General features: G+C 38.6%; 1 protein-coding gene across 3 annotated transcripts in view; it reads right to left on the bottom strand.

Moving 5' to 3' along the window:
- SYTL4 (synaptotagmin like 4) overlaps nt 1–25,881 on the bottom strand; it is a 57,065-nt gene that overhangs the window by 14,249 nt on the left and 16,935 nt on the right. For all 3 annotated transcript variants that reach the window (XM_054470930.2, XM_063660330.1, XM_063660331.1), the window contains exons 2-9: nt 14,464–14,643; nt 13,998–14,213; nt 13,760–13,869; nt 13,437–13,539; nt 2,376–2,477; nt 1,831–1,906; nt 1,343–1,433; nt 1,124–1,227 (exon numbers count right to left, since the gene is read on the bottom strand). In XM_054470930.2, the coding sequence (XP_054326905.1) occupies nt 1,124–1,227; nt 1,343–1,433; nt 1,831–1,906; nt 2,376–2,477; nt 13,437–13,539; nt 13,760–13,869; nt 13,998–14,213; nt 14,464–14,573 (912 nt within the window). In that variant the 5' untranslated portion in view covers nt 14,574–14,643. The remainder of the gene's footprint in view (nt 1–1,123; nt 1,228–1,342; nt 1,434–1,830; nt 1,907–2,375; nt 2,478–13,436; nt 13,540–13,759; nt 13,870–13,997; nt 14,214–14,463; nt 14,644–25,881) is intronic.

Here is a 25,881-nt window from a genome sequence, read left to right on the forward strand (position 1 = left end):
GTAGAGAAGGGATTTCTCCATGATGGCCAGGCTGGTCTTGAACTCCTGATCTCAGGTGATCCGCCTGCCTCGGCCTCCCAAAGAAGTGCTGAGATTACAGGCGTGAGCCACCATGCCTGGCCTCATATCCTTCTTTTAACATGTCTTCCCATTTCAGGGTTCCCAGCTCTATTCCAACCATCCTTCTCATATCTCAAAAGAATAAGATAAGAATATTTAATATTTTTCATAGAAGCTATAACTGTTTTCCATTTGACTTTCCCCAACCCTCTTTACATTTTAATCAAAAGAAGTATTTATTTGAGCCCCAGCCATATATCCAGCAATTTATTAGAAAATAAAAGAGATGGCCAGGTGTGGTGGCTCACACCTGTAATTCCAGCACTTTGGGAGGCAGAGGCGGGCAGATCACTTGAGCCTAGGAGTTCGAGACCAGGCTGGGAAATACAGTGAGACTCCCGTCTCTCAAAAAAAAAAAAAAAAAAAAAATTAGCTGGGTATGATGGTTCATGCCTATAGTCCCAGCTACTCAGGAGGCTGAGGTGGGAGGATAGCTTGAGCTCAGGAGTTCAAGGTGACACTGCGCTATAATTGTGCCATTACACTCCAGTCTGGGCAACAGAGTGAGATGCTGTCTCTCATAAACAAAAAAAAATTGGGAGGCCGAGGCAGGTGGATCACCTGAGGTCAGGAGTTTGCGACCAGCCTGGCCAACATGGTGAAACCCCATCTCTACTAAAAATATTTAAAAATTACCCAGGCATGGTGGCACACACCTGTAATCCCAGCTACTCAGGAGGCTGAGGCAGGAGAATTGCTTGAACCCGGGAGGCAGAGGTTGCAGTGAGCCGAGATCGTGCCATTGCACTCCAGCCTGAGAAACAAGAGTGAAACTCTGTCTCAAAAAAAAAAAAAAAAAAAAAAAAGAGAGATAGCAACAAAGACAGTCTTTTCCTTTAAGCAAATCAGGAACCAGATTTACTTTAGAAACTTGGGGGTATCAAGTTTCATGTTGCCTTTTCTTAAAGAATTAAATAGGTTGACTGAGAATATCAGGTACTAAAGCCAACTCCAGATAAGTAAAGTTTCATATAGTGACCAAGTAAAATATAAGGGCACCTACCATATCCACATTGAGGCCTGGGACGGATTTGCTTCTGTCTCCCAAGGAGCCACTTTCATGTCCCACATCTTCTGGGCGAAGATCTATCACAGATTTAGTGTACTCTGCGGGGAAGACCAAAAAAGCCAAATCAAAGAGACCTATTCTTCTCCATACCAAGAGCCCATCAAGGGTACTCAGAACTTCAGTCCCGAAAGACCAGTAAGGGAAACCAGTTACCTGAAGGCCTGAGGATTTTTCTGGTGTTCTTCTTAAATATCATCTCACCCTCATCCACAAATACCACATTTTGACCTCCAGGCTGAGTTTCCTAGGAAGGAACAAGGGCAAGAAAATGGAAAAGGACAGATGGATAGGTAGAAGTAGTGAGTAAGGAAGGACAGTCTTAAGAAGAATAAGGCTCAGATTTTCGCTAAACTATGACAAACTTAAAGGAAAGATTAAATGCCTAGAAATAGTACAAAACCTATTTTCTCACACATTTCAAACAAAACTTTAGAAAATGCTCCCAAGTGAATCTGAACTGAAATGTGTTTAGTTGAAATTCCTGACTTAAATTCTGCCTAAGAGAATGGAGGGAGGGAGGGAAGAAAGAGGAAGAGAAGAGTGAGGGGGAGGGAGGGAGGGAAAGACGGAGGGAGACAGGAGGTAAAGGAGAAAGGGAAGGAAGGAAGGGGAGGAAGGTGGCTCAATAACCTGAAGCTTACCTTTTCTACTTGAGATTTGGGAGCAGACATCTTCTTCCATTCTGGAAAGAGGCCAGATTTATCCAGAGAGTCTCTCCTGGAGGTAGATTCAGAAATTATAACTAAGTCACCTCCTACCCTTCCCCTTCTAGCCAGGGATCAAAGCTCTATGGAAGGAGAGCCAATGGCTTGGGTCATCGTAATAACCAAATTCAGGAGGTACACTTCGCATGTGATTTACCTGGAAGGAATGCAGAAGATCAGATAGGCAACTTTGCACAAACACAAACACTCACATCCTCATTCTTAAGGGACAGCAGCATCAGTTGCTACTGGGCTAAGAAGAATACTCCAAGATACTGGGGGAACTGACTAGAGATGCCAATATGTTCCAGGAAGCTGTGCTCAGAGCCAAATCAGTAGACATGCTACTGAAAAGACTTCTGGTGAGGACAGAGAAAATACTTCGTTCAACTTCCTGAGGACAGAAGTCAGGAACGCTGATGCTGCAGAACAAAATCACAACTTGGGTTGAGAGGAGATGAGGGAAATGGGGGGAACCCCACCTGGAGGTGCTATCCGAGTCAGCTGTGAAGCTATCCAGACTCTCACTCTCAGCTTCCAATGCACTCTTTCCACTTTTCAGCTTTGGCACTTCAAATAGCACACTAGAATAAAAACCAAGAGCCAATATTGAAAGGAAGCAGGTTCTCCTGCCTCTAGTCAGGCCTCTTTCCAATCCATTCACAATTGTAGCCTGAGTGATCTTTCTAAAATAAATATGAGTATACTTTAAACATATAATAAATGAATTAATTAAGAAATAGGGTCTCGCAATGTTGCCCAGGCTGGAGTACTGTGGCTATTCACTGGTGCCATCATAGTGCACAACAGTCTCTAACTCCTAGGCTCAAGCAATCCTGCTGCCTCAGCCTTCTGATTAGCTGTACCATGGTGTACCAGCTGAGTACAGGCATGTACCACGGTGCCCAGCTGAGTATACTTTTTTTTTTTGAGATGGAGTCTCCCTCTGTCTCCCAGGTTGGAGTGCAGCGGCGCGATCTTGGCTCACTGCAAGCTCCACCTCCCGGGTTCACGCCATTCTCCTGCCTCAGCCTCCTGAGTAGCTGGGACTACAGGTGCCCGCCACCACACCCGGCTAATTTTTTTGTATTTTTAATAGAGATGGGGTTTCACCGTGTTAGCCAGGATGGTCTCGATCTCCTGACCTCGTGATCCGCCTGCCTCGGCCTCCCAAAGTGCTGGGATTACAGGCGTAAGCCACCGCATCCAGCCCTCAGTATACTTTTAAAACTCTTCAGTGGTTCCCCATTGCTGTTGGGATTTAGCTGAAACTCCTTAGCATGGCAAGAAATCCTCATGATTTGGCCCCTGCTCACCCTCTCCAGCCTCATTTTTCACCCCCTACTCCTCCCTCAAGCTTTATATTTTAGAAAGACAAAGTTATTTTGTTTCTCTGAATATCCTCAAGCTCTCCATCTTCCCTCTTTTATCTGCCTAAGATATTCTTTTCACAATGGCCGCTTTTCTTCACCTGCCTCAATCTACTCCTGCTTCAGGTCTCTCCTTATATGTCAATTCCTCCAGATCTCTCTGGCCACGCCCCCACCCTAAGTCTGGATTAGTAACCTTCCTCTGCGCTCTCATAGCATCCTGATTTCCTAGTAACAGTCACCACATATGTAACTATTTATGTATTTTAGACAAATTATTTAATTGGTTCAATAATTTAAACAAATTATTTAATGTCTTTTTCCTCCATTCGACAAAGTTCCGTAAGATCAGTGACCACATATCTTATTTACTGACGTGTTCCCAGTGCCTTGAAGAGAGACTAGCATAGAGTACGCACTCAGGTATTTTTATTGACTGAATTATTGAATAAATGCCCTCAGTGGGACTGAGATATATCCATAAATAAGCAGTATGTCTAGAAGACAGTATTCAGGTGACCAGAATTCTTTTTTTTAGCTTAATCGCCTTAATAAAGGATGACTCTGGGCATTCAAAACACCAGTTCTCATCTTTCAAGGGAAGGATATGGTTCCTCGGCCCCTTACCTCAAAGAATTAGTGAGAGCAGCAGGAAAAGGGGAAGAAAAAAAATCCATTCTTCCTCAAATATCTCAAATAACTTCCCTTGGCTCCCCGGACACCACACTCTCCTGGTTTCCTCCTCCAACCTCACTGGCTGCTGCTTCTCAGTCTCCTTTGCTAGTCCTTCCTCCTCCTGTAGACCTCTAATATTTAGATTATGTCCAAACTTCTTCCTCGGGCTGCTCCTCCTCTCTATCTAGAATTATCCCTAAATGATCTCATCTAGTCTCATGGCTTTAAATATCTTCAATAAACTAATAACTCAAATATATTTATTTTTATTTATTTTTTATGTTTTTTGAGATGGAGTCTCTGTCACCCAGGCTGGAGTGCAGTGGCATGATCTTGGCTCACTACAACCTCCACCTCCTGGGTTCAAGCGATCTCCTGCCTCAGCCTCTTGAGTAGCTGGGATTACAGGTTTGTGCCACCATGGCTGGCTAATCTTTGTATTTTTAGTAGAGACAGGGTTTCACCATGTTGGCCAGGCTGGTCTTGAGCTCCTGACCTCAGGTGATCCATCCGCCTCAGCCTCCCAAAGTGTTGGGATTACAGGTATAAGCCATCATGCCCAGCCTCAAGTTTATCTCTTACTCAAACTCCAGACTTGTTTTTCCAATGGCCTACTCAAGGTCTCCACGTGGATGTCTCAAACACAGCAAGCCCAAAACCAAAGCCCTAATCTTCCCCCAAAACTGCTCTTTGCTCTGTCTCATCAAATGGCAATTCCCTTTCATTTCTCAAGTCAAAAAACGCTAAGAATCATCGGTTACTACTCTTTTTCTCACAATACAAATCAAATCTGTCAGCAAATCCTCTTCAATGTATACCTAGACTCTGATCCGTTCTCACTGCCTCCACTGCCATTACTGTGGTCCAAACCACCATCATGTAACTCTTGGATGGTTGCAGTAGCCTCCTAACTAACCCTGCTTCCTCCCTTGGCTTTGGCTTTCCCTCAACAGCCAAAATGAGCTTTTAAAATGTAAATCAGGCATAGAACTATCATATGACCCAGCAATTCCACTCCTGGGTACCTACCCAACAGAACTAAACAATATATGTCCACACAAAAATGTTACATGAATGTTCATAGCAGCATTATTCCTAATAGCCAAGAAGTGAAAACACCCTAAATGTCCATCAATGCATGACTAGACAAACGAAATGTGGTATATTCATATAACGGATTATTCATCAATAAAAGACAATGAAATTCTGATACATGCTGCAACATGGATGAACTTTGAAATCATTATGCTAATTGAAATAAGCCAAACACAAAAGGCCACATATTGCATGACTGCATTTATATGAAATGTCTAGATTAGGCAAATCCATCAAGACAGAAAGCAGATTAGGGGCTGGGGTAAATGGAGGTGACTACTTAATGGCTATCGGGTTTCTATTTGGGATGGTGAAAATGTTCTGAAATTAGATCGTGGTGATGGCTGTACAACATTCTGAAAGTACTAACAATCACAGAACTTTATACTTTAAAATTGGTAAAATGATTTTATGTTATGTCAATTTTACCTCCATTTTTAAAAAGAAGACAAAATAAGGCTGTGCCCCTCAGAGCCATCCTTCTTACTTGAAGTAAAAGACAGAATGCTTACAAGTGCCACCAAAGTCTTAACATGATCTGCTTCTCATTCCATCTCTGTCCTCAACTCTTTCCTCAGCCTCCCTTGCTCACTCAGTTTCAGATTACTAAAAGTGCCAAACAAAATCTCACCCTAGGGTCTTTACACCTCCTTCTTTCTCTATCTACAAGCTCTTCCCCCAGATACACTAAGGGTTTGCTCCCTCATTTGCTTCATATCTTTGCTCAAACGTTACCTTGTTGTTAAGACTTGCCCTGGCCATCCTAAAGAAAACAGTATATGTACACACATTCATTCCTGGCACTCCCTGTACCTTTGGTCTACTTCATTTTCTCCACAGCACCTGTCAACATTGATATACCATACATTTACTTGACTATCTTTTTATCTCCTACCCCAGAAATCTAAGCCCCACAAACAAGAGACCTTGTATTCACCAGTGTATCTCAGGGTCTAAAACAATGCCTGGCACATAGTAGGCATTCATAGATATTTGTCAAACAAACAAACAAACAAACTAATAGATGCACAAAGAATGAGGTAACCAAAATCTATAATGTCTTAGCCAGTAAAGAATAAACTCTCCAAGTTGTCACATGATGTTTGAGAGTTCTGTGAAAACAGACAGCAGGGTTGAAATCCTAGTACTTGCAAGAGGTGAAATGTCGGTCATTCCTTGAAAGATGTATTAGCTGTATAGTACAGGGGGGCTTGATTTTATTTTTTACTTTAGAATTGTCCTTTTTCCCCTTTTGTCCCCACCCCCACCCCTGCCAAAAAAACCCAAGCAGAACCGTTCCTCCAGAGAGGTAGTTTTAACAATGGCCCATGGAGAGTGGTTTTTCCTTTTTTCCCTAAAGATTAATACATACCAATCCAGAGCTAATACAAACAACCCAAGGGCAAAAAAGCAATTATTTGACATCTGTGCAGTAAAAAATAGACTAAGAGATGGGAGCCCTGGACTCTAACTATCTGTATGATCTCAGGTAAATCACTTATCCTGCTTTCTTTTCTGCAAAAATAGGGTGGTTGAATTAAATTATCTCTGAGGCTCCATAATTTCATGGGAAAGATCATTTATGGTCACTTAATCTGTTTTCATGTTTAGGATAAATAAGAGTCTTCTGGGTCCAATGAGACAAGAGATCACAGACAACCAGAAGCAGTACGTTTCAGAAATTACTCTGACTAATGATGTCAGATGTGTTAATCAGGTTCAGCAAATAAAAGCCATTCTTATCCTTAATCCACAAAGAAAAAAGGGGGCCTCATCACCTGGAACAGATGAGTCACCCACCCAAGGCTGTGTAGATAAAAATCACAGTCCATATATACAATGAAACATCATACAGATGTCAAAAGAATGAAACAGATCCTTGGTGCTGACACAGAAAGATGTCCATGTTATATCTTTCTACAATTTTTTTCTTTTACGCTTTGAGTAATAACTGACATAAATAAGCTGCACATGTTCAAGTGTGCAACGTGACATTTTGACAAATGTAGACATCTGCGAAACTATCACCACAATTAAGTTAATGAACATATCTTTCACTCCCAAAGGTTTCCTCCTGCCCCTTTCTAATCCCTCCTGCCCTTCCTGTAAGTGTTGATCTGCTTTCTGTCACTGCTTTCTAGTTTGTATTTTCTAGATTTTTATACAAACAGAACCATACAGTATGTACTCTTTACTGCTTGGCTTCTTTCACTCAGCATGATTATTTTGAGATTTATTCATGTTGTTGCGTGTATCAACAGTTCATTTCTTTCCATTGCTGAGTAGTATTCCATCGTATAAACAAATCAGTTTATCCATTCACCTGCTGATGGGCATTTGGGTTATTTCCAGGGTTGGGCTATTACAAATAAAGCTGCTATGAACATTCACGTAGAAGTCTTTGTACAAACATACATTTTCCCTTCTCTTGAGTAAGCCAGGAATGAAATGACTTAATCACAAGGTAGGTGCACAATGAACTTTTTAAAATACTGCTAAACTGCTTTTCAAAGTAGCTATGCCATTGTACATTCCCACCAGTGGTGTATAAGAATGCTAGTCGTTTATAATAGCAAGGAGGAAATGTAGAAAAGAAAATTTTTCTTAAATCCAGTTGTTTTACATCCTCACCAACAATTGGCATGGTCAGTCTTTTTAATTTTAGTCATTCTAATGGGTATGTAGTAGTATTGTATTGTGATTTTTAGGTCAAATTTATTTAATGACTAAAGATGTTGAGCATCTTTTCATGTGCTTATCTGACATCTCTATATTGTCTTTGGTGAAATGTCTGTTCAAATTTTTTGTGCATTTTCTATTGGATTGTCTGTTTTATTGAGTTTTTAAAGTTCTTTTTCTTTCACTTTTTTCACTTAACATGTATATAGTATCATCCTTTAAAAAAAAGAAATTAAAAACTTAGGAACCCAACCCATATATGTATATTTAGACAGTTTGGTAGTCCATATGCCAAAACTATTCACAACTATTAACAATAATTACTGTAGCCTTGTAGTATAGTTTGAAGTCAGGTAGTGTGATGCCTCCAGCTTTGTTCTTTTGGCTTAGGATTGACTTGGCGATGCGGGCTCTTTTTTGGTTCCATATGAACTTTAAAGTAGTTTTTTCCAATTCTGTGAAGAAAGTCATTGGTAGCTTGATGGGGATGGCATTGAATCTGTAAATTACCTTGGGAAGGATGGCCATTTTCATGATATTGATTCTTCCTACCCATGAGCATGGAATGTTCTTCCATTTGTTTGTATCCTCTTTTATTTCCTTGAGCAGTGGTTTGTAGTTCTCCTTGAAGAGGTCTTTCACATCCCTTGTAAGTTGGATTCCTAGGTATTTTATTCTCTTTGAAGCAATTGTGAATGGGAGTTCACTCATGATTTGGCTCTCTGTTTGTCTGTTATTGATGTATAAGAATGCTTGTGATTTTTGCACATTGATTTTGTATCCTGAGACTTTGCTGAAGTTGCTTATCAGCTTAAGGAGATTTTGGGCTGAGACAATGGGGTTTTCTAGATATACTATCATGTCATCTGCAAACAGGGACAATTTGACTTCCTCTTTTCCTAATTGAATACCCTTGATTTCCTTCTCCTGCCTAATTGCCCTGGCCAGAACTTCCAACACTATGTTGAATAGAAGTGGTGAGAGAGGGCATCCCTGTCTTGTGCCAGTTTTCAAAGGGAATGCTTCCAGTTTTTGCCCATTCAGTATGATATTGGCTGTGGGTTTGTCATAAATAGCTCTTATTATTTTGAGATACGTCCCATCAATTCCTAATTTATTGAGAGTTTTTAGCATGAAGGGTTGTTGAATTTTGTCAAAGGCCTTTTCTGCATCTATTGAGATAATCATGTGGTTTTTGTCTTTCGTTCTGTTTATATGCTGGATTACATTTATTGATTTGCGTATATTGAACCAGCCTTGCATCCCAGGGATGAAGCCCACTTGATCATGGTGGATGTATACATATGTAACTTACCTGCACATTGCGCACATGTACCATAAAACCTAAAGTATAATAATAATAATAATAATAATAATAATAATAATAATAAAAGAAAAAAAAAAAGTAAACCCTATGAAAGTGTTTACTCATTAAATACAATAATCTGAAACCATTAGTGATTTAAACATTTGTGGCTGACTTGGTAATGTTTATGAAAATAAATACTGTCTTTATAATCTTTGACCTTATTTTACTCCTAGGAATTTATTGTCCAGTAAACATTTTCACAGGCAAAAATATTACTATAAAATCATGTTTATTACATCAATCTGTGCAAAAAAAAAAAAAAAAAAAAAACAATAATTATCTGGGGAAGAAGCAGTGAGGTTACTGGAGGACTTACTTTATACATTTCTATACTGTTTTTCAACAATCATATGAAACATGATAAAGTCATTTCCCTTTGGGTGAGTGAAAGGGAAAAAAACACACACACACACCATACAAAAGCTAAAAATTCACCGCCACAACCAAATGAGTCAAAAATAAAGCCTCAAGTCACAGATTTCAAAAATTGTGCCTAAGAAAACAGAAGATTTAATTCAGCAAAGCTCCTTAACTAATCCTTTCCAATGTAGCAATTTGCAGATTAAGTGAGTGAGTAGTCAAGAAAAACAGAAGTCCTCAAGATTTATAGCCCCAGGTACCACTGTAGAACCCCAACAGAGACAGACAAGACTGATGCAAAATGTCATCTCCCAGGGCACTGGTATGAGCTAGGGGATTAACCCAGATCTGGGACAGGTAAGCCCTGAACCAGGACATTTAAGAGAATTTCATGAGACCAAAACTCAGGACCCCAAGTTGCCTTCTGCACCTACCCCTTCAGGTTACAAGGAAAGAAATATAACAAGCAATATTCAGTCCTTAAACTAACGTATAGCTGGGAATGGGGAAAAGATAAATTGTTTCGAGTTAAGGTAAGAAGAACTCACATATACTGTATCAGAAGAAACAAAAGATACAGACAAAACTTCCCATATTAAAGTTCAGTAAAATGAAATAATAGTCTGGCAGATATATAAATAGCCATGGAGTGGAGAGAAATGAAAACAATTTGCAAGATGGACAAAGAACCGAGTCTGGAGAACAATTTAACCCTAGGAAAACAAGTAGGTTTGATGTGAGTGCTTTACACTACAAGGGAACTAATAATATAAATTCAATGAAGTGCAAGAATTCAAATACAAGATGATAAAACAAAATAAGAGAAAGAAGATTAGAGCAAAGAACAAATCAAAACCTAAATAATTTACTCAAATAATTAAATTAGAAGCAGCAAAAAGTAAGGAAGGGAGGGGAAAAGGGGGAGGGGAGGGAAATAAACTGAAAACCAAATTAATAGCATGGAGGAATGGGTTGGGCTAATCACAGTTAACTGCTTTCACCATTTTTCCTATTCCATTCGCTAGTAAAAGAAAATGACAAAAATAGAGGATAAGAAAATCCAGTATCTCTGAGGTGGAGAACTTAACTAATAAAACAGAAAGAAAAAGAGTTCAGAGATACGATACAGAAAAATTTTGCAGCAATGAAGAAAGAACTCATCAAGGGTATATATCACATATAGGGAAAAATGATACGGAATGATCACCATTGAGTTACAACCTTGTTAAATTACTAAACTTTTTTTTTAATTTTTTTATTTTTTGAGATGGAGTCTTGCTCTGTCGCCCAGGCTGGAGTGCAGTGGCACCATCTTGGCTCAGTGCAAGCTCCGCCTCCCGGGTTCACGCCATTCTCCTGCCTCAGCCTCCCCAGCAGCTGGGACTACAGGCACCTGCCACCACGCCCGGCTAATTTTTTTGTAGTTTTAGTAGAGACGGGGTTTCACCGTGTTAGCCAGGATGGTCTTGATCTCCTGACCTTGTGATCCACCTGCCTCGGCCTCACAAAGTGCTAGGATTACAGGCGTGAGCCACTGTGTCCGGCCCTTAAATTACTAAACTTCAAGAAAAACAAAAGAAAATTTTCAGGCAAGTCCAATCTCTCTCTCTCTCTCTCTCTCATCCATAAGAAAGAAAGACAAGGGCCAAGATGTCCTCAGACTTCTTCACAGTTACATTCAATGGAAGAAGACAATGGAATAATGTCTACAACATTCTGAGGGAAAGAAAATGTGGCCCAAGAATATAATATCCAGCCAAGATACCATTCAAGTATACAGGCACCTGGCAGACATTCTTAACATGTAAGAATACAATAAATATAGCACCTACAAGCTCTTCTTGAAGGACCTCCTCAATGATGAAATCCAGAAAACCAAGAAATAAATCAGAAATAGAGAAGTTGTGGTATAAGGCCTGGTTGTAAGCATACAATCCTTTTAAGTATAAAACTAAAAGGAAACAAACAGATAAAACAAACAGATGATTTATGGTTATATAAGAGAATGTAAATATTATAAACCCTGACAAAGGAAAAATAATTTGAGTAACAAATAGTGGTGATAGAAGAAAATCACTGGGGGGAAGTGTAAGAAAGCTAACAGCTTCCTCTTTCACAGCAAAGAGTCCACTGATAATGTTAAATACTGAAACAGGCAGATTTTTAAAATGACAGCTAACTCCAAAGTATCTACCTTAGAAAAATGAAAACAGGCCAGGCATGGTGACTCACACCTGTAATCCCAACATTTTGGGAGACCAAGGCAGGTGGATCACTTGAAGTCAGGAGTTCAAGACCAGCCTGGCCAACATGGTGAAACCCCATCTCTACTAAAAATATGAAAATTAGCTGGGCTTGGTGACGCGTGCCTGTAATCCCAGCTACTCAAGAGGCTGAGGCAGGAAAATCGCTTGAACCTGGGAGGTGAAGGTTGCAGCGAGCCGAGATGGTGCCACTGCACTCCAGCCTGGGCAACGAGAGCGAAACTCCATCTCAAAAGAAAAGAAAAGAAAAAAAAAAGAAAACAAAACAAAACAAAACATACATCCACACAAAACTCTTAATGAATGTTCATAGCAGCATTATTCTTTTTTTTTTTTTTTGAGACAGAGTCTCACTCTGTTGCCAGGCTGGAGTGCAATGGCGCGATCCCAGCTCTCTACAACCTCTGCCTCCCGGGTTCAAGTGATTTCCCCTGCCTCAGCCTCCCGAGTAGCTGGGACTACAGGCATGTGCCACCACACCTGGCTAATTTTTTTTTTTTTTTTTTTGTATTTTAGTAGAGATGGGGTTTCACCATGTTGGCCAGGATGGTCTCGATCTCGTGACCTCATGATCCACCCGCCTCAGCCTCCCAAAGTGCTGGGATTACAGGCGTGAGCCACTGTGCCCGGCCCAGCATTACTCTTAATAACCAAAAAGTAGACACAACCCAAATGTTCTTCAACAGATGAACAGATAAAATGTGATAAATACATATCATGGGGTATTATTTGGCTATAAAAAGGAATGAAGTTCTGATACATGCTATGACATGGATGAACCTTGAAAACGTTAATGTTAAGTGAAAGAGGCAAGTCAAAAAGGACCACATACTGTATGATTCCATTTACATGAAATACCCAGGATAGGCAAATACAGAGAGACAGAAAGTAGATCAGTGACTGCTTAGGGATTAGGGAGGGTGACAGCTAAAAGGGTAAAGGGTTTCTTTTTGAGGTGATGAAAATTTTCTAAAATTGATTCAGGGGATGGTTGCACAACTCAGTGAATATACTAAAAACTATTGCATTGTACACCAAAAATGGGCAAATTGTATAGTATGTGAATTATATCTCAATAAGGCTGTTACCAAAAAAACTCCACTAAAAAAGTGACCAACTGCTCAATGGCTTTCATAATATTTTTTCTTAAGCTTAGAGGAATGTTAACAACTAATATCTTTTACTTTAAAAAAACATTTGTCTGAAGATTAGCTATTCTTTCATTTTATTTCAGTGTTTTATTCTGTTAAATTCAAGTAAAATTAAACAGGATGATTTTAATTCATTATACTATGATCCAATATTAAAAAGATTTTTCAGTTTATCCATCCAGTCAACCCGTTATGCATATACATAGAAGATATACAAAATAATTTTCCCATAATGTGAAAACTGGGGTAGTAGGAATGTGGGTGATTTGTTGCTTAATAATGAGCATGTGTTATTTTTATTTGTCTTCAAATTGTTCTTATAAAAAACAAACTATTGGACCTGAGAAAGCGAATGCAAACTATAAAAAATAAAGAACTAAGTAAATATACCAAAATGTTAATGTCTACATATGAGTAGTAGGATTAGGAATGATTTTTTCCCTCCTTTACTATTTTCTGTACTTTTCAAGTTTTCCTATAATGAACATCTATTATTTTATAAACAGAAGAAGTAAAAAGAATAGTAAAAGAATTAAAGGGATATTGTAAGCATTTCTTTAAACAATTACTTGATTCTTACCTGGGCTCCTTCTGCCGCTCCTGAATGATCTTTCTTCCTGGCCAGATGTCACCCATCTGTGTCTGATGAAGGAGGGACTGTCCCACTGTCTCTCTTTTACTCACTTCAAGACAAAGAAAAGTATGCCAGGGTGGTGGTTATGAGTAGGGGAAAAAGGAAACAACCCTCATAGCAAATCCCCTGAAATACACCATGCTTGCAGAAGGGATGACAATACAATCTTCTATTCTCCACTAACTGGCTGAGCCCATGGAGTTAAGATGCCACCAGTCAGAATACACTAGGATTCCATACCAAGAACCATCTCTAGACAGGTCCAGTACCTGCAGTTTTGTGGCGCAGGGACATCCTGATTATCTCACTACCTGTCCGGTAAGCAAAGCGATTCACTTTCTGGTCATAAAACCAGTCCCCAGTTGCTTTCTTCAACTCTCTGGGAAGAAATAAAAGAAAATGACAGATGGATAAAGAATGGTTCTTGTTTAATAAAGGCTGAGGAAAGAAATTCTCACCACAGCCAAGGCCTCATCCCCTCTCTACTCAGCCATAGGTGACACTCACATTTCCTTGGCGCACACCTTGCACCTCCAGGTACCATTGCTTTCCTGTATGCGGCAGTCCCGACACACCAGGTGATTACAACCCCGACAAGTATTGGTTTTGGGACTCAAACGGCCCAGGCTTTCCTGGCACCGGGCACAGGTCCGATCACTGTAGTGTTGGCTGCCCCTCTTGGCCCCTTTCCTTTTTATCTCCAGTAACTCATTCTTTAATCGCCTGCCAAGACCCAAAAGAGAAGCGTAAGTGGATTCAGGATATGCATAGATTGGATGGAGAGGGGTTGAGAGGTAAAGACATTAAGACTATTTGGTTCTGTGGAAGCAACACAGAGCCCAGCATGACCCAATAAGTAGTGGTAAACATCACATATACAAATTCCTATGAAAGTCAGGTGGGAGACATAAGGAAAAGCCCAGACATCATTGGTCAAAGGCCTGGGACCCTATGCGTTTTGGGGAACTCTTACCTAATCCTTTTCTCATCTGCTTTCCGGACCTCCTCATCTCGCTGTAGAACACTGAGAATCAAATCCTTTTCCTCCTCAGACAGAAAAGAAAGGTCCAGTAACTCCGACATGATTTATTCAACTTTTTCTTCTACTCTTCTTTCTTCAAAACAACCAGACAAGGAGAGCTACCAGAGTTGCCTGAAATGACAAAAGAACTAATTTCACACAGATGATTTACTCAAGAATAGGCCCACAGCCCTAAACACTTTCAATAGGTTACTTTCCCCTTGAGCCAAGCTAAAGAGACAAAGTAGAAGTATCTGACCTATTTACTCTTCCTACTCCCATCCGAAACATGCCCTGAAAATGAAGAGTCCTTGATTTTTCAGAAAGAAAAAGTTATTCGTGACTCTGGGAAAAGGATTGGTTATTCAGTATATGCATCTTAGTCTGGAAAGAACATAGAACAGCTGAGACAATCTCCCTCTCCACCAAGTGAGTCCTCAATCATCCAATTTTTAATACTTTAAATGTTCTCAAATCTCAAGCCTATTAACCCAAATAACCAGGCAGCTGGTCTCTGTAGTGAAGGAGAAAAGCACATGAAGGCTCCTGCCAGTTTAGGCCCAGTTGTCTATTCCTAACCAGCTTCCATTCTCCCAGGAGTCAGTCAGCTTTCTGCTATGCTTCAAAACTTCCACCACCTACTCTATCTCTCAAAGTTCTTATCATACTAGCACTCTAGCACTACCTCCAGGATATCTTTCCCAAATTCATAAACACTTGTTGAGCACTAAGCTGACAGGCATTGTGTAAAGTGCTGGGGATACAAAGATGAGTAAGGCACAGTTCCTACCCTTACGAAAATCACAGAGTAGCAGGGGAGACAGACACACATAAATACAGTACAACGCATTAAGTGCTATCAGAGGGATTATAAGAGACTATAAATTAAGTGCTATGAGAACTCAGGGAAGAAAGTAACTCATTCTATCTTGCATAAGAGAGAGGAAAGAGAGCAGTATACATGGGAAATTTCACAGAAGAGGTGGATTTTGCCTTATCAGAGGACAAATTTCCTCGTAGGGAAGAATGGTAGGAAAGATAGTTTGGGACCAGATTACATAACTCTTAAAAACTTTTTTAAAATTTTAAGAATTTTGGCTCAGCATGGAGGCTCTGACCTGTAATCCCAGCACTTTGGGAGGCTGAGGCAGGAGGATCGCTTGAGCCCAGGAGTTCAAGACCAGCCTGGGCAACATAGGGCGACTCAGTCTCTACAAAAAGAAAAATCAAAACTTAGCTAGGCGTGATAGTACACGCCTGCATTCCCAGCTACTCGGGAGGCTGAAGTGGGAGGATTGTTTGAGCCTGTGAGGTTGAGGCTACAGTGAGCTGAGATCACGCCATCACATGTGGCCCACGCTAGCCTGGGCAACAGAGCAAGATCCTGTCTGGAAAAATTTTTTTTTGATTTTAAAATTTACTGCATAGACAATAGAAATCCACCAAACATCTCTGATGTTGCTTTTTGATGCTGGGAAGTCACATGATGAAATTCATTTTACAAAGACATATTATAGCTATATCGCTCTAGCTATAATATGAAAGACTGATTTAGAGGACAAATCAGAGGACAATTTGGTAGTACATACATTTAAAATAGGCATATACTTAACCAAGCAATATGACTTCTAAGAATTTACCTAATAGAAATATTCATACAAATGCACAAGCAAGAGTATATGCACAAGACTATTACTGCAACATTATTTGTAAGAACAGAAACAGTTATTTAACAGAGGAGAGGAATCATTAAACAAAATAATATGTCCACATAATGGAACATTATGTCACCATTAAAAATGTGGTAGATACACACGTATTGACATAAAAATATGGCCATGAGTGAAAAAGTAGTTGTAGGACAATAAAAAATGATATTTTATAAAGAATTTATCTAAATATTTGTATATGCAAAGAGAAAGGTCTAGAACAAAAGCCACTATCATTGGTTTCCCTTGGGGAGTAGAATTGGGAAGGGGCCACTTTCACTTTTCACTTCACATAGTTCTAATTTATTTTTACATATATCTTCCATTTATATCTCAAAAAAGAAAACAATACAAATGAGGCAGAGATACTATTACAATACTGCAGCAAAAGACAATCTAGATTTACTAACTGTGCCTCTAAACAATTAGACCAGTCATTTTATTTTTCATTTCATTTTATTTTTCATTTTTAGAGACAGAGTTTCACTATGTTGCCCAGCCTGGACTCAAATTCCTGGGCTCAAGCGATCCTCCTGCCTCAGCCTCCCAAGTAGCTGGAACTATAGACAGAGCCACCGTGCCCAGCAGAAGTCATTTTATTTCTGACCCTTTGGTTTCTCATCTACAAAACGACCCACCTCAAACGTTGTTTAAAAAATTAAATAATGTGTGTTAAAGGGCCAATCACAATGTTTGGAGTACAAATACTTGCTGAATCTTCTAAAATGATAAAGGCCTGAGCCAGGCAGCAAGAAAAAACAGAATAGGTTTGAGAAGTAGAATTGACAGAATAGGGAGACTGACTGAGCAGAGAGGATGAAGAAGGTGAAGTCAAAGTGCCTAGTTCACAGTCTAGATTAAACAACTGACTGGCTAGTGACAGCCCTCATAGCAATAGAAGACGTAAGGAAAGAAACAGGTTTGGAAGTAAGGCAAAAAGTTTTGTTTTAAGCCTAGTAAGTTAGTGTTGCATACTTGATATCCAGGTAACTGGGCCCAGGAAATAGTTGGAGACACAGGGCTGGACCTCAGGAAGAAAAAGTGTATCTGAAAATATACACTTGGTAGTCATGGGAGTCAAAGAGCCCAAGGTAGACAGAGAGTGAAAAAGGAAATGAGAATCACACTTACCTTCTCTCCTCTCCTTTGAAACTAGACAACACGCCTCTTTCACTTTTTTATTTTTTATTTTTCTTTTTTTACTAATTCCCTACAAAACAGTGGAGAATATAAACAACGCGGCAAAGCTATACAGGTTTCTGAAACCTCAATATTTCCTCAACTTATATATTTCCTGGTCTTTATTGAACTATAAGATGTTAAGCCTCTTGCACACACCCTTTCTTAGACAGTCTTGAGGAAGTGTTCTTAGTTCTTATCCCCAAGGAGAATATATACCCTCCATGAAAACAAGGACTTTTTCAATCTTCTCCTCTGTATCTGCCCTGGCACTGAATGCAATATCTGGTACGTAATTTTGCATATGCTGCCAATATTGCGATCACTGTCATTGTCACCCCAACAGTATCTTTTATTGAGAATTGACTATATGCCAAACAAGTACCTTACATATATTAACTAATTTAATCCCTGCTACAATACCAAGAATGAGTAACTATTATTATCCCCATTGTATAGATTAGGATTCAGGAGAGGTTAGGCTAACTTGCCCAAGAATAAAGAGCAAGTAAGTGAAACTGCAGTGATTCAAGCCCAGGCAATCTGATACTAGAGTAGGTGCTCTACAGGCTCAGTCTAGGCAGAATTATAACCAAAGCAACTATAAAATACTAAACAGACAAATCAAAAGCATTGTGGAAATGAATTCCCATATGCGTGATTATGGCTGAAACACTGCGCAAAAAAATCAGTGGCTCCTGGATAAAAGAGGTATTATCAGTTACCTGTCAGCTAAAAAGCAAGGATAGCACAGGCACACTAGAAATGAGAACCATACCAGATTAAAAAACTGGTGCTTGTGGAGAGGCAGCAGAATATTGTGATGAGAAAGGCACGTTGGCATAATAATGAGACCAAGTAATATCAAAATCCAGGGAAGTAAGAAGATCCTTGAGGAAACAAAGATAGTATCTTAAGAAAATGGAACTACCAACATTGTATATCTGCTCTTTCTTTTTCATTTATGTACCTGACCAACCAGAACTGCCCCCTCTGAAATCTTAAATTCAATAATTCGTACTTTCCAACCACAGCTCACTCCTGCTCTATCTGTTCTTCAACCTTATCAAGATCACAGTCTCTTGAGCCCCACATTGTCTCTTGGTCCACTTGCCTTCTGCTGATCTATCTTCCCCCCATACCCATCCTGGACTCCAGATGGCTCAACATCTGAACCACTCTCACCAGTACCTTCCATATCCATATACCTTCATCACTCTGCCACAATTGCCCATGAAAATCCCAAACCTGTGCTAATGCTCTAGCCTGCCTTGTCTGCTCCCATACCCAGGTTCTACATAATTCCTGGTCTACAACCTCAGCTGAACCCTCATTGTCACCCATAAATTCTGTTACTTATGCTTGTTCAATTCCTTTACCTAGTCCCTTTGGGTTCTATTTAAGCCTTCATTCATCTCACACTCCCACTTCCCTTCCCTCCAGTCCCATCAGACATGCTTGTCTCATACTTGTAAAAAGATTTTTGTAAGACCATCAGACATGGACTCTATCAGCTCCCTGCCTCCTCTTCCCCATCACTTGCCAATCTGACTCCTTTCAGAAAAGCCATATCCCACCCCAAGCCCCACCTTCCACCATAGGTTGCTGTTGTTTCCAACACTAACCCTGTTAACAGCCAGCTTATTTGCAATGGGATCTTGCAGAATCGGTAATGAGGAGAATAAAACAAATTAAGAACAAAAATTAAAAGGCAAGAAGACAAAGGTAAATGCAGAAAAAACTGAGACAAAGAGAAAACAAAAGGTAAAATGGTAAAAACAAGTTCAAGTATATCAATGAATATGAAACTCATATATGAGCAAAATTCACCCTTTGAAATACAGGAATTAACAGACTGGATAAAAGGAAAAAATCCAGTTATGTGCCATTTATGAAAGACACATCTAAAACATAAATTGAAGGAAAAATTGAAAGTAAAAAGATGGGAAAAGATATACCAGGTAAATGCTAGCCAAAAGAAAGCTGAGGTAGCTATATTAATATCTAAAAGTAAAAAAGACAATAAAAGCATTATAAAGGTTAGATAAGATCACCACATAGAGATAATAAACATGCATCCACTAATAAAACATCACTAAATATACAAAGGAACAAGAGAGAGAAATTGAAAAATCAACCATCAAAATGAGAGGTTAACATATACCTCTTTGTTGTTGCAATTATGAATGGTACAAGCAGATACAAACTAGTAAATATATAGACAAGTTGAACAACAAAATGAGCTTGATTTAATAGGAATACAAAAAATTCTATATCCAACTGGAGAATTACATTATTTTCAAGCACATATAGAATATTTACCCCCAAAACTGACCATGTACTAGGCTGTAATGCAAGTCTCCATAATTTTTTTTAAAAATCCTTCCCATACAGACCAGTCTCTGACTTTGAGGAAATTAAATAAGAAATCAATTTAAAATAAGGTAATTTCTTATCACAATACTTTTTGAAAATTTATAGACACTTCTAAATAACCCACATGTCAAAGAAGAGATCATAATGGTACTAAATCTATCCTTAACATCTTAGAGGAAAATACATGCCTCCTATCTCACTACCATCACTACTCCCCATACTATGGCATAGAATGTTCCCTAGAAATTCAAAAAGGAAAATATGAAAGAAAAATACAGTTTTCATATGCAATAAACCAAGTGATATATTTTTATGGTAAATAGTACATCATATTTTGAAAACTAGAACTCAGGAAAATAACGGAGGCACAAATACAGTTATAATAAGAAAACCAGATAGATGTGAAGTTAGAAAAGCTATGATTAATCGGATACTCCCAATTTATGGCTACTAGGGTTTAATAGAGAAACCAAAGCCCAAGAAAACTTAAGACCCTTCATTACATTCAGTCCCAGGTGTACAGTAAAAAAGGCAAGATTATCTATTGAGAAGACCACGGCTCAGGTAACATGAGTGTCAAAATCTGAGCTCAGATGGACAACTTGTTCTGTGTTAGTCCTGAGGTGTCAAGACTCAGATGAAGTATCTTAATATAGCATCCTTGTGGACCCATGCCCATAAAAAAATAGTTTAGAAAAGGTGGTTTGTATCATTCTCAGCAAACTAACACAAGAACAGAAAACCAAACACCGCATGTTCTCTCATAAGTGGGAGTTGAACAATGAGAACACATGGACACAGAGAGGGGAACATCACACACCGGGGCCTGTCAGGGGTGGGGGGCTAGGGGAAGGATAGCATTAGGAGAAATACCTAATGTAGATGACGGGTTGATAGGTGCAGGAAACCACCATGGCACTTGTATATCTATGTAACAAACCTGCACATTCTGGTATCCCAGAACTTAAAGTATAATAAAAAATTTTTTTAAAAAAAGAAAAGATGGCTTACTTAACAATTATACATATTTATTGCTAAAAATGAGGATAATATGTTAATGCAAATACTTACAAAACCAAAGGAAAAACTAAATCTACCATAAAAATGGGAAGTCACCATACCTCTCTCAATTACTGATAGTATAACAGATGAAAAATTAGTAAATATGTAGACAAGGTGAACAACACAATAAGTTTGATCTAAAGGACATGTATAGAACTCCATATCCAACTGGATATATCCAGTCTATATCCTAATCCTAATGATTGAGAAATAATAACAATGAATGAAAATAAACACTAACACAACTGGTTTTCAAGAAGGGGATGGGTGAGCTATCTCAAATTATTTCAAATTCTAAAGACCAATTTTAAAAATGAAAAACTAGGCAAAACTTGACAGGAAGCATAGAATAATGAAAATAGTGGTGAAAGACAGACTTGGGTTCAAATCCTAGCTCTGCTATTTTTAGCTATATGACCTTGGGCATGAGACTAGAATATTAAAAAGATGACTAAAAATACAGAATTCCTTGTAAGAATAGTACTCAGATTAAAAATAATCATTGGTGTTCCCAAAATGAAAACTGATGTGAATTAGGAAAACACCAAGTAACGTCCCTGCCCTGGACAGCAAATACAACAGATTTTGCTGTGTTGCATGCAGGCCACACATAAATGTGAAGATGGTAATATACGGTACTTATGCTCAAACTAGAAACATCTACCAGATGTAACCTCTTTGAAGGTTGGTACTACATCTGGATATCATAGCCCCAGGAGCTTGGCACAGTGTGTGACACACAGTATATGTTCAACAAAAGTCTAGTGAGTGTCTTTACCCAGAAATCTATTTGTGTTTACATGTTTAAACTTAAACCCATGGAAACTGAAGAGCTGTAATGGAGCTGAGAGAAAAATGTTTTTGTTTTCCTGAGGCAGTGTGTGAGCTGTGGTTAAAAGCTTGGACTCTGGGCCGGGTGGGTGGCTCACACCTGCAATCCCAGCATTTTGGGAGGCTAAGGCGGGTGGATCACTTGAGGCCAGGAGCTCGAGGCCAGCCTGGCCAACATGGTGAAACCCTGTCTCTACAAAAAATACAAAAAAAAAAAAAAAAAAAATTAGCCAAGCATGGTGGCTTGCGCCTGTAGTCCCAGATACTCAGGACGCTGAGGCAGAGAATGGCTTGAACCTGGGAGGCGGAAGTTGCAGTGAGCCAAGATGGTGCAACTGCACTCCAGCCTGGACGACAGAGTGAGACTCTGTGTCAATAAAACAAACAAATAAAAAGCTTGGAATTGAGCCAGACTGCCTGAACTTGAATCCCAACTTCCACATTTACTAGCTGTGTGACCTGGGGTAAGTTACTAAACCTCTCAGTACCTCAATTTCCTCACTTGTAAAATGAAGATAAAAATTGTACCTATCCTTTGGGGCTTGTTTTTATAAAGATTAAATGAGTTTTTAAAATATGTAAAGTGCTTAAAGTAATGAGAACACAAAGAATGCTAAGTGTTACCTATTTTTGTCAGTTTGTATATGTTCATTTGCGCTTTCGGACTTAACTAGGTCTTAGAAAATTACATTTATTTTCTTTTAAAGAATGCAGATGAATTGTGAGTTAAACTGTCTAGACATCAGTTAAAGTTTTAGGCTATTGTTATTTAAATTTTTTTATTTCAATAGCTTTTGGGGTACAAGTAGTTTTTGGGTACATGGATGAATTTATAGTGATTAATTTTAATGCACTAATCACAGGCCACTGTATTTGAAGTGAGGAACCATGCTGACAGCCTTATAGATGACAGAATATTTTCTTAAAAATTGACCCATGCTCAAGGGCCAAAAGGCTGAACTGGTATTAAATTATTCTCTAAAGTTATAAGTAGTAATTATATGATGGTTTTGCAAATACATTCTAATGGATTATCATATCCTGCCAAAGTGATGTAATAAAAGTATTTTGCTGTTTAGGCTAAGGACAATGGACAATTTTATACCTCACTGAACATGAAAAAGTGAACCAGAGTCTTTCAAAATATATTCGTTTAACCAAGAAGCCTGAATTAAACTGCTCTTGTTAAAATGATACTATGTTTTACACAGAAACTGATTAATGAGTTTTATACTGATGTGAGATTTATACTGCTGCATGTCAGATTCTGTATACTTTTGAACATGGGTATTCAGAACTGATTTAGCTATGTCAAGAAATGTTATGGTGTCTACACTTTTCTCGAAAGATGATAATTTAAATTGGGCTGCAAATTTTAATTGGTCATAATTGGGGATTATAAAATGTCAAGGTGGAATGAATTTCCACCCTGCCTGAAACAATAACAACAACAACAAATGTACCAAATACATGAAACAATGGTTTTCAAATCACTGAACATCAGGCAATGAAGGACTATGATTTCTGAGATGGGAAACAAATAAGGTGAGCCCTTTGATTTTCCCAGCTTACTGTCTTAAGAGAATTTCCAGATAATGGTACAGAAAGGAAGAACCCAGGTAGAGCCTACTGAACTCCCTGAGTTCTGGAGACAGAGCTGAGAGTCTGGGAAAAAAAAACAGGTAACTGGAGTTCATAGGACAGAGGACCTGAGAGAGCGCCACAGAAAGAGAAAGAGATCTTCAGAGGCCTGCAGAAGGTTTCACTCAAGTATTTAGCAAAGGACTGATTAGCCCATGGTATGCCTGTGAGGAAATTACTCTAGGCCAGGGAAAGAACTACCTGAAAGGATTCAAAAGAACAATGCCTGTCACTCACACAGGGCTAAGAACAGTGCCTGTTTCCACCAGCCAAACTGGAAAACCTCATGATTCACAGGACACTAGCTGAAGGACTCAGAAGGGTCTTGCCTCAGTAGTGGGAAATAGCCCAGATTATGCACTGCTCTGGTCCTGCCTAACAAATCTAAACAGCAAAACCTGAAAGGGTCACTCTGTATCCAAGTAATTTAAGGGCATCCCAGAATAGAGCTCAAGTATATTTATAGTAATACAAAAATATGCAGTACTCAGCAAGGTCAAATTCATAATATTTGGTACCCAGTAAAAAACTAACAGGCATGCAAAAAAGCAAGAAAATATGATCCATAATAATGAGAAAAATCAATCAAAAAGACCAAGAACTGACACAAATGTTAGAATTAGTAAACAAAGTCATTAAAGCAGTTATTATAACTGCATTCTATATGTTCAAAAAGTTAGGTAGGGGACATGGGAGATGTAAAAAGACTCAAATCAAACCTACGGATAAAAGGTACAATGTCTGAGATGAAAAACACACTCGTTGGGATTAACAGCAAATTGGACATTACAGTAGAAAAGAGTTAAGAACTTGAAGACATAGCAGTAGAAATTATTCAAAATGGAAAACAGAAAGAAAAAAATTGAAAAAAAGAAAAAGGAATTAATGAGCTGTGGGACAACATCAAGCTACCTTCTATACATGTCATTGATGTCACCAAAAATAATGGCCCAAATTTGGTGAACACTATAAACTCACAGATCCAAGAAGCTCTATAAACATTAAGCACCAGAAACATAAAGAAAAATATACCATGTGGCACACCATAAATTGCTTAAAACCAGAAATAATGGGAAAATCTTAAAAGAAGCTAGAGTGGTGGGGTGGGGTGGGGTTGGGGTCTTGCGGAAGGACACATTATATATATACAGATGAACAAAGATAATGATAAAAGCAAATTTATCATTGGAATCAATGCAAGTGTAAAGACAGAACAACCTCTCTAAAATACTGAAAGAAAAAAAAACCATCAACCTAGATAGAATTCTACACCCAGCAAGATATCATTCAAAAACAGAGGTGAAATAAAGACTTTTTCAGACATGAAAAGTTGAAAGAATTAATCACCAGCAGACCTGCACTATAAAAAGTGTTAAAGGAAGTCCTTGAAGCAGAAAGAAAATGGTACTGCACAGAAATATAGGTCTACAAAAAGGAATACAGAGCACATGCAATGGTAACAATGTAGGTAAAAATACTTTTTTCTTATTATTTAAATCTCTTTTAAAATATAATCGACTGTTTAAAGGAAAAATAATGATATACTGTGAGGTTCAAAACATATGGTAGAACAAAGCTGGAACTTAACCTGATTTCAAGAGACAATATAAATCCACAGTAATCAATTCAATGTGGTACTGGGCAGGAAGATAGACAAATAAATGAACAGAACAGAGAGTACGGAAATAAGCCTTCATGTTTATAGTCACTTGATTTTTTAAATAAGGGTTAAGGGAAGTTTAGTGGAGAAATGGCAGTCTTTTCAACAAGTAGTGCTGGAAAAACTAGATATCCATATGAAAAAAAAAAGCAAGCATTTCTGACATGACACGTAAAACGTGATCCAGAACTTGATAAATTAGGCTTCGTCAAAATTTAAAACCTCTGCTTTGTAAGAACTTTATTAGAAAATAAAAAGATAAGCAGTATACTGAAAGAAAATATTTGCAACTAGTATATCTGATAAGGACTTATATCCAGCATATATAAAGAACTCTCAGAACTCTACAATTTTTTTAAAAACACAAATTTTAAAAATAGACAAAAGATATGAATAAACATAGCACCAAAGAGGATATACAAATAGCAAATAAACACATGAAAACATGATCAACATCATTAATCATTAGGGAAATGCAGACTAAAACCACAGTGAGATATCACTACACACTTATTAGAATGACCAAAATGTAAAATGCACCAAATGTTGGCCGGCATTTGAAGCAACTGGAACTCTCATACACTACAGTGGGAATGTGAAATGGTATAGCCATATTGGAAAACAACTTAGTAGTTTCTTAAAAAGTTAAACATATATCTCCCATATGACCCAGGCTTTCCACTTTTGGTATTTATCCAAGAAAAGCAAAAGCATATGTAGGCCAGACGTGGTGGCTCGCACCCATAATCCCAGCATTTTGGGAGGCCAAGGTGGGCGGATCGCTTGAGGTCAGGAATTTGAAGCCAGTCAATCAACATGGTGAAACCCCGTCTCTACTAAAAATACAAAAAATTACCCAGAGCGAAATTCCGTCTCAAAAGAAAACAAAAACAAAAATTAGCTGGGTGTGGT

This window comes from Pongo pygmaeus, chromosome X, assembly GCF_028885625.2.
Source record: "Pongo pygmaeus isolate AG05252 chromosome X, NHGRI_mPonPyg2-v2.0_pri, whole genome shotgun sequence".
NCBI classification, from domain to species: domain Eukaryota; kingdom Metazoa; phylum Chordata; class Mammalia; order Primates; family Hominidae; genus Pongo; species Pongo pygmaeus.